Raw genomic sequence first — 9,900 nt, forward strand, 5'->3', positions numbered from 1 at the left:
AACCCTCTCAATCTGTCCGTGATCTTTGCATCTTATAATATCTCTCGTTTTTACTGTGGGTTTGTTTGATTTTCCCACCTTAGGGCTCTCACGGGGCTGTGATGCAGATTTTGCTGTCTCTAACCTTATTTTCTCCCTTAATCTCCCCATTGTTTTGTGTCCTTTTTACTTATCAGTAGCTTTTGCGTCTGGCGTCATCTAATTGGAGTTTCAAAAGCTGAGCCTGTGTCTTTAACAGCTCCTCCTCCTGTTCCTTTTTCCTCTGTTATCTCTATGCTATCACTTATCTTAGGTTATTCTTGTTTATTCATGTATTTTCTTCAATCTTTAACCCATATTTGTTTGTTTCTCTCTTTTTTTTTTTATTGGCTTCCTTAACCATATTGCTTCTCTATCTTTTTTATTATTTCATTTTTAACTATCACTATTATTAATTGTTCCCATTCTTTTTATTTATATATATTATTACGTTCTGGATTATTCTAGTCATTTGTCTGTCTCCGTTGTTCTAAGTTTTTGTTTGTTTTAGCGCGATCTTTCAGCGTGAATGAATTCAGTCCGGTCTCACTCTAGGGGTCGCCCCAGATACCACAAATCTTTTAATTCACGCTCACTTCTTCACCAACACCACCTTTTGTCCCCACAGAACAAGAACCTGCAGAGACTGGATGTCTCTATAAAACTTGCTTAGTTCTTGGAAGCCACCCACATTTCCCCGTATTTAAATGCTTTCAACAATCTTCAATTTCACTTCAACATCAGACTGCAGTGGTCAGTTCTTCATAAGAAAAATTAATGACCTCACACACATTGTTTCGCCGGGCCTCTTTAAGTTTACGCCTTATACAACGATCTTTCGCTCCGACTCTAACGGAGGCAGGTCTGTAACCCTGGGTCTTTGCTACGACTCTAACGTAGACGGGACTCCAACCCTTGGATTTTTTTGGAGGACTATAACCTCTCTGGTTTCCAAACCCTACCATGGGCCTTTAACCCCTACTTTTACCGACGCTGGGCCTCTAACCCCCGTCTCACACTTGATTACTCTGCTGCTTACTGGGACATTGAGGTATTTACCATGACAACAATATAATTTGACAATATCCAATTGCAGAACTTTGTTAAAACAGGTGTCTGCTTACCTTCTTAGATGTGGGCCCACTGTTGTCACCGTTGACCAGATGTCCGCTGTTGGTAGACTTTTTACCGCCTTCACTTCTCCGTCCTCATCACGTCGGGGTCACCAAATTGTTGGACTTGGGCTCCTGCTAAAGTAACCAATATGTGTCAGCCCCCAGTCCTGCGTGTTCTTTAATGAGGCAATAGGAGAAGATGTCAGGCTTCAATATATTTATTTAACAGCAACAGAATAACCAGTTTACAGAGCTCTGGGTCCAGACTATGTTTCCCTGACCGCAACAGAGTATGTGTCAGTTCACAAAGTCTGAGCTCCTGACTTTCCCTCACCCAGTCTTCTTATAGTCCAGACACCAAAAAGTCATGTGTATTGATGGATCCTTTGTTGGTTGGTGGAGGTGGTGGTTGTCTTCCTTCACATCCTGGAGTCCTCCAGACAGCCGTCTGTTCCTGTTTATGCCTCAAAGAACAACAGTATGTGACCCCACAGGTTGCAGACCCCCTCCTGTGACCTTTTGGTTTGGCACAGTACTCTCACTCTTATTTACAAACACAGCCTTTTGTCTACACCTTCATTCACAACCACACCCTGTTGTCTACACCTTCATTCACAACCACACCCTGTTGTCTACACCTTCATTCACAAACACAGCCTTTCGTCTACCCCTTAGGATTAATAGTTGATAATACGATCTATATATAATTCATATGATATGGCATATATATATATATATATATGTTGTATTATTGTAAACATAACCTAGCACAGAATCGCACACAATTCAAACCTTTACTTTCCTCTGGAGGTCTACAGTTTGGGTTCCATCCTAGCCGCCATTGCTGTCCTGAAGCTGGTGAGCAGCTGTCTTTGTTAACTCTGAATACAGGAGACATATTTTCAACTTAAGTCCATGTACAGTCATTCTGACTTCTGCAGCAGACTTTCATATTACTTCTTCAAAAAAGGAACATGAACATCCTTAGATGTGTATTTCAGTGATCACTCACTGTTTCAAATCATTTTGTCGGCTCAGCCTCATTATGGGTGAGAACATGTACAGATACATTCAGATATCACGGTCATTTCCCTTATGTTGCACCACAGTGGTGTTTGACTGCCCTGTTTAAAGCCATTCACCACACAAAAAAGTCCACTAACATGTAAGTATGCAAATTGAGAATTGTCCTGGGTGATAAAGTTTTACATACAGTCAATTGTTCTCATGCACTGCAGCAAATATTCAAAATTCAGAAAGGGAGAAATTAAGGAATATAGATAAAAATCAACGACGGGACTTCAGATGGAGCTTTGTTGGAGATAGAATGTGCTTTTTATTCTATTCTATTTTATTTAACTCCGCCACAGTATTCTGATAAACTAATGCCATAAATCGACATACTCCGAGACAGCAGGTGGCGGTATGCACCTTTAAACCTGGTTTCCGATCCGCCAATAAACCAAAAAGAAGAAGCAGCCGAGGAAGCATGGCGGCCCTCTGTGACTGACAGGTCAGAGCAACAGCTTCACACTTGAATACTCATTACGCACCGAAACAGGATTCGGCATGTTTCCAGAGACGGCTCGGTGTTTACGAACGGCGGCTCCGTTGTCGTCTCGAACAGTGTTCCTGGCGGATTTGACCCGGTGGTGTGCGCATGGAGGAGCCCGGAGACACTTCGCTGCCAGCCACTGTGCGACGGCCCAGATCGCCCCTCCTCGCAGACCCAGGGAGAGGGTGGACATCCCCGGCTTGGAGAGGGTGTCCTACGGAGACAGGATGCACTATGTGCCGGGGCTGGCTCGGCCCGTCTACCCTGTGTGGCAGAGGGACTACAAGGACCCGAGGTTTTACAAGTCTCCCGCCGCTCATGAGATGCCGCTGCACCGGGACAAACCGTGCTACGTGTTCAACCAGAGGACCAGCGTGCTGGAAGGTACACGGACGCACTGAAAACACGTAATGTAAAAGGGAGCCAGTATTTAGTGGATTATTGATATCAATCGGAATAAACCAACTCATACGGTGTAGTTTCCTGTGTGCACCAAAATTTCTACAAAATTCTACGACTTGAAATTAGTTCATGTTTTGGATCTCTGCTGTCCTTTTCTCTCTCTGCTCTCCCCTCACCACCAACTGGTTGAGGCAGATGCTCCGCCCACCTCTGAGCCTGGTTCTGTTAACACATGCTCTGAAATTCCATGAAATAACCTGTGTTAAAACCTGTTAAAATCTATATATATAGATCTATATATATATATATATATATATATATATATATCCAGATATATATCCAATCACAGAATCACAACATGATAACTTTCAGTTTTTTGGGTTGATTTGTGATCTGTTTTAATCATTTTACAAATCCTAACATCACTTCAAATATTCATCTCTCTCTGACTCTGTCTGTCTGTCCGTCCGTCCGTCCATCCGTCCCTCTGCCCTGTCTCTCAGGTGTGCGTCAGGCTGCGTGGTTGACCAAAACCAAGCTGATCTCAGGTCTGCCCCCTCGGCTCCTCTCGCTGGCTCAGAGTCCTGAACGTCAGATTCCAGATCAGTGTGAGCGAGTGCAGAACACCATCAAACACGCCCGCTTCTGGGACACGACAGAGGAACGGCCGGGCAAAGAGAAATACAGGTGGGGCGACAGCCACACTCGTCATACATGTGTGTAATATAGTCTAATCAGTTCCAATTAAACTCCACTTTATGTGGAGAGATTTTATGCTCATCACTCTCTGACAGCTGTGTTCATTAAAACTGAAGGAGTGGCATAGTTGAAGCAGCCTCAAGGAGTCGGTGACGATCCTCCGTTGATATTAAACGCTGTGCAAAACATTTAGAAACTTTAGATGTCAATGTTCTTATACGTGACTCAGAACCACCAGGGAGGCATCTGATTGGTTCCCACCATGACAGAAACCATATTTGGGGAGAATTTCTTGGAGTAGATTCGCTGATAGCGAGCAGGCCTCGGTGACCTGTGAGTCCACGGAGCAGGAGATTCATTCAAGACGCTGAACAACCGACCCGTCAAGCACCTTGAAAGGTTGAGTGCAAGTCTACCAATTAGAGCTCGAGCTGTTTAAAAGGGCATTTTGTGTCTAAAGGCCTTTGCACATAGTACAGTGTGTCATTATGGGGTTGTGAAATTTCAGGGAATTCCTTGAGAAATCAAAGCACTTCATTACATTGATGCAAAAATGCACTGAACTCTCATTGATTTATAACAGTGCTGTGGTATTAAAAGGAGTATGAAGTATAGGACAAAATCTTCCTTTGTTGCCTCTCATTGTGTGTGTGTGTGTGTGTGTGTGTGTGTGTGTGTGTGTGTGTGTGTGGGTGGGTGGGTGTGTGCGTGCGTGCGTGCGTGCATGTGTGCGTGTTCGTCCCGCAGCAACACTCTGCTCCTCAACCTGCTTCACCTGTGTGCAACGCTGCAGTCCAGCCACCCCGCCGTCGGCCAGAGGGTCCTCACAGAGAACTACTCATTGGCAGCCACGTGGACCCCCCCCCCCCCCCCCCCCCCCCCCCCCCCCCCCCCCCCCCCCCCCCCCCCCCCCCCCCCCCCCCCCCCCCCCCCCCCCCCCCCCCCCCCCCCCCCCCCCCCCCCCCCCCCCCCCCCCCCCCCCCCCCCCCCATTCTACTCTTGTGCACTTAAATCAGTCACAAACTTGTAGCCAGCAAAGTTTTGCCTGTTACTAATAGATCTGATCAAATAAACAAACTAAATTCGCTGGTTAATTCTACTCATGTTCTAATCACAGACTGTATATAAAAGTGTTCGTAGCTTCCAAGTCTGAAAAAATTAGGCATTAAGCTGCAATACCACCGAGTGCTCCAAAAAGCCTCCGGCTCCATAGACTCCCATTCAACTTCTCTCATCAAATCCAAAGTGAATAAAATGTGTCCATCAGTTCTCTCGGTGTTGTTAGCTAAAGTCACTCCTTCTTCTTAGTTTTCTGGAGGTCCATCTGAAAATAATCCCTCATTCATTAGAAAAGAAGATTCAAGAAGACCTGTTTTTGGGGGCGTGTCTGTTTGATTGACAGGCCTGTGGTGCAGTCAGATTACAGCTATCAGTGGGCGGGACGTAGTATCGTCAGGTTTCCAATCAGATCGGTCAGATCCACCACCTGGCTCCTCCCCCAGCTCATCCAAATATGGTCACTTCCTGCTCCAAACCGCTCCGAACTAGCAAAGATGGTGACGGACAGAATCTGAACTGGAGGCTTCATAACGTTCACAAACCAACGGGGGACCTCACTGCTGGTTGGTTCTGAATGGATTTCCATTTCCTGTTTGTGTTCCAGGTGAGGACCTGTTTCAGATTAGGGGTCAGAACGGTTTACTGCACACCAGCATGGATCCTCTCCCAGAGGTCTCCGGGAAACAGGAAGTGTCTGACACAGCAGATCACATGCTGGAGACCTTCTATCCCGTCTCGCCCTCCATTGACCTTCAGAAGGTCCACGTATACAAAGAGGAGGTGAACTGCTCAGGTGAGGAGACGTGGTGGTCCAACTGTGTCTAAGGTCCCCTGATTTTTTTGAAGGTCTGACTGAATAACATCTCTCACCTTCCATCAGGCTTTAGGGCGGACTACCCTTATCCTCACGCTCACACCCTCTACCTCCTGGAGTCAGCTGACGCTCGCTATAAGCTCCGCCCAGAGCAGTTCAGAGCCAAGATGGTCATGTTCGCCTTTGGAAACGCTCTGGCCCGCGCACACACACTGTATGGGGTAAGAATATATAAATACACACACACTGTATAGGGTAAGAATATATAAATACACACACACTGTATAGGGTAAGAATATATAAATACACACACACTGTATGGGGTAAGAATATATAAATACACACACACTGTATGGAGTAAGAATATATAAATACACACACACTGTATAGGGTAAGAATATATAAATACACACACACTGTATAGGGTAAGAATATATAAATACACACTGTATGGGGTAAGAATATATAAATACACACACACTGTATCAGGTAAGAATATATAAATACACACACTGTATGGGGTAAGAATATATAAATACACACACACACTGTATAGGGTAAGAATATATAAATACACACTGTATGGGGTAAGAATATATAAATACACACACACTGTATCAGGTAAGAATATATAAATACACACACTGTATGGGGTAAGAATATATAAATACACACACACACACTGTATAGGGTAAGAATATATAAATACACGCACACTGTATGGGGTAAGAATATATAAATACACACACTGTATGGGGTAAAAATATATAAATACACACTGTATCAGGTAAGAATATGTAAATACACACACTGTATGGGGTAAAAATATATAAATACACACACTATGCGGTAAGAATATATAAATACACACACTGTATGGGGTAAGAATATATAAATACACACACACTGTATCAGGTAAGAATATATAAATACACACACTGTATGGGGTAAGAATATATAAATACACACACACTGTATAGGGTAAGAATATATAAATACACACACCGTATGGGGTAAGAATATATAAATACAAACACTGTTTGGGGTAAAAATTGTTTGCTGTAAATCCTAATTATTCTTCTTTCTTACTCTGTGTGTGTGTGTGTGTGTGTGTGTGTGTGTGTGTGTGTGTGTGTGTGTGTGTGTGTGTGTGTGTGTGTGTGTGTGTGTGTGTGTGTGTGTGTGTGTGTGTGTATTTCTCAGACTCAGCCCCAGCGTGTGTTACAGCGTCCTGTGACGGTCCAGTCAGTGGGGACCAACGGTCGAATTTTCCAGTTCCTGGTTTTCCAGCTGAACACGACGGACCTTTCAGGAGACGATGGCATCAAGAACCAGGTGAGCTGTGAGAGGATCCGAAACACTGATACTGATAACTGTCGGAGGAGAGAGGACATGCAGCTGTGAGAGACATGATGCTGATCGAGGACGAGGAGAGAGGACGTCATGTACTTCCTAGTGTTCACAGCGCTGGAGTCTGGCTGCACTGAGAACATACAGCGAGTGTCTTCACCGCTCAGACTCCTCCTACATGTCGCTCAGACTCCTCCTACATGTCGCTCAGACTCCTCCTACATGTCGCTCAGAGTTTCCCGTGAGAGCGACTCACTAAACAAAACAAAGCATTGGCTTGTCGGTTATATTCTATCAAATATCATCAGCTTGTGATATTCTTTCCTGCTGAAAAAGTATGTAATTATTTTTGATGATGTAATTCTACATATTTACAGCATTTTACAGAATAATCAAGTAAAGGCTGAGAAATCGACTTTTTGTTGTAGCTGATGCCTTTAAAATACAGTTTTCAAAACTTCATTATCATGCTATTTAAAAAAAAACATCTGCATGATTAAATTACCTTTATGAACATGGAGCTGTTAAATTAAAACTAGGATTAGCTCTAACATAAGTGTTTACTACGTGGAGTCTCACATGACTGCACTAAATATTTACAGGGCAGAGTTAAAGATATCGGCACATCTGAACTGAAACTTGGAACTGTTTAATTTTGCTGTAAATCTTGAAGACTTTAAATTACACTTGACTTTAAGTAGCAGCTCCATTTAGCTTTGTGCTGTTCAGTGAATGTGACTCCAGAATGTTTTGTAGATACAGGAACCAAATTTTTGCTCCTAAATTCTTGTTAATGGTTTAATTTAGAACAAAATACCTTTTTATTAAGCAAATAAATCAGGAGATCCAACAGCTTTTGTCTTTTTTTCATCACCGTTTATATCTGATTTAAAAAAATAATAATGATGTCTTCGCCCACTTTGCAGATGTGGCTGGATGAAGATGTTGAGCTGTACGATTTTGCAAAAGTTCGACCACTCATCAAAAAGAAGCAAGTGAAGGTACGATGACCTCTCTGAAGCTGGCTGCTCCTCTACAGCCGTGTTCTCTCATATAGATGGATCTCTGGCTACTTTTTGGCCGGCAAATAGATAATCTTGCAGTACATGAGGATTTAGGAGTTACCATTATTTCAATAATCATATGTATGTAGGAGATTGTTCCCTCACAATATGGCCTTTAAACTAGCAGTTTACTTGAAGGAAAAGGGAAACAAATTTCAGTTTTCTACATGTTTGATGACTGATGAAATATATGTCACTCAAAATGGAATTTTAGAATTATATTTGAATCTGAATTGCATTAAAAAGGAATTTGAATCAAAGTTTTAAGTTACATTGTTTAACTTGAGTAGTTAATGAACAGCATAGTTGACACTGAATTCATAAAAGTCCACTAACTGTAAGCACAGAGATTTTATTTACAGAAATGACACATTTCTGTGACGTACTTTTCTATAAAGTAAACAGATGTCAGAATATGAGACCGGTTATAACTCTGTTTTCTGCAGGGCAGTGTTGTTTGTGTGTGAATGTCCTGATTCTTATTGGTTGCTGTGTCTCCCTGCAGGTACCAGCCGGTCTGGCAGGATACAAACCCGAAACATTCAGCAAGTTCCTGTCTCTGTACCTGCATGGAGCTGCTTAGGACTGCTCGTTTCAAGGATGTGTGTGTCTGCGATCTAAACTCGTATCTGATCAGAAACTTCTCATTTCCTCTCAAACAGTCAGACGTTGACAACCTGTTATGTTTTATGGACAATTTGAACTGACTTAAACTACAGACTTTGCTTTTCACCCACTTTTTCCCATCTAAAAAAATAAATACTGTCACCATCTGTGTCAGAGAACATTCAATAAAAACTGTCAATCTGAAATTAAAGCCAACAGGCTAAGGCTTCTTTCTTTGTTTATTCTTTTTTTGTTTGTTTCATTATTCGTTAGTTTCTATTTTTTGTTTGTTTCATTGTTTGTTTGTTTTGTCTTTGTTTGTTTCATTCTTTGTTTCTTCCTTCCTTACTTCCTACCTTCCATTTACAGTGTAGAGATGTGCTGATATTCTGGGCAAAAATCCAGAAGGTCTTTTCCTGCTCCAACACCACAGACATCTGCTATAAATCAAATTCCCAGCGAGTCCTTGAGAGACCTTTTGTCTCATGAAGTCAATAATTGTCTTTATGATCACATGTTTCGAAATGTTTGCCCCGCCTCAGGTGATCTGTTCCTGGGTTCACTGACATTTATACAACCATAATTAACAGCCTTGATTGTTTTTCATCTCCTGAACCGACCTCAGCGACAGGAGGAGAGCAGCCGGAGGAGGTTTACACCACACACAGGACGAGAGAGACAGCTAACTTAAGACATTATTACAGTTATGACCTTTGAGGTATCTGACGTTTAGGGTTAAACTTTGTGCCATGAAGACTTTGGTCAAGTTATCAGAACATATTAGTGCTAGTACCGGAAGTTTGGGTTTTTGCCCTAATAAATAAAGCTAGAATCATAAAAACATTGTTGTAGTAACTTTCTTAAGTAAAGCTACTGTGTTGAAGTTATCTTGGTATATTAATTAATTATTTTCTTTTCTGTATTATTGTGTTCTAAAATGTAGGTAGGTATTTACTTTATTAATCCCCGAGGGGAAATTTTTTTCGCTATTATAGTATGCTTGATATTTATGAACTCAAATAGTTTTCATATGTTGTAGTTGTTGTAAAAGTTTCAAAAATACTACCAGCTTTAATTACACACGCAAATCACACATGGCCGGAAAGCAGTGCGCAGGCACATGAATAGTTACCATAGCAAGACAGAAACCCGTGTCGTTCAGAGTGGCTTTTATTTTGAAAGGTACTACCGGAATAGCAGTGGCTAATTTCTTTACAT

At 42.3% G+C, this 9,900-nt stretch overlaps 1 protein-coding gene across 1 annotated transcript; it reads left to right on the top strand.

Annotated features, from left to right (window-relative positions):
* The first annotated feature begins 2,590 nt into the window (after nt 1-2,590).
* On the top strand, nt 2,591-8,893 carry mrpl37 (mitochondrial ribosomal protein L37). The gene is made up of 8 exons (XM_069715861.1): nt 2,591-3,072; nt 3,594-3,777; nt 4,537-4,647; nt 5,448-5,641; nt 5,729-5,883; nt 6,866-6,997; nt 7,939-8,013; nt 8,582-8,893. Exons 1-8 carry the CDS (start codon nt 2,703-2,705, stop codon nt 8,657-8,659), a joined length of 1,299 nt encoding a protein of 432 aa, XP_069571962.1. The 5' UTR covers nt 2,591-2,702; the 3' UTR covers nt 8,660-8,893.
* The last annotated feature ends 1,007 nt before the right edge of the window (nt 8,894-9,900 follow it).

Source organism: Brachyistius frenatus, unplaced genomic scaffold (assembly GCF_029030835.1).
Source record: "Brachyistius frenatus isolate BFR_SWC_R1_liver_20210118 unplaced genomic scaffold, ASM2903083v1 Contig_149, whole genome shotgun sequence".
NCBI lineage: Eukaryota > Metazoa > Chordata > Actinopteri > Embiotocidae > Brachyistius > Brachyistius frenatus.

Excerpts from the sequence above, each read along its gene's own strand:
- mrpl37 (XM_069715861.1), top strand. The coding sequence starts at position 2,703 with ATGTTTCCAGAGACGGCTCGGTGTTTACGAACGGCGGCTCCGTTGTCG. Across the intron at positions 4,648-5,447 it reads TCATTGGCAGCCACGTGGAC|TCCAGGTGAGGACCTGTTTC; the intron begins CCCCCCCCCCCC and ends TCCTGTTTGTGT. Across the intron at positions 5,642-5,728 it reads AGAGGAGGTGAACTGCTCAG|GCTTTAGGGCGGACTACCCT; the intron begins GTGAGGAGACGT and ends ACCTTCCATCAG.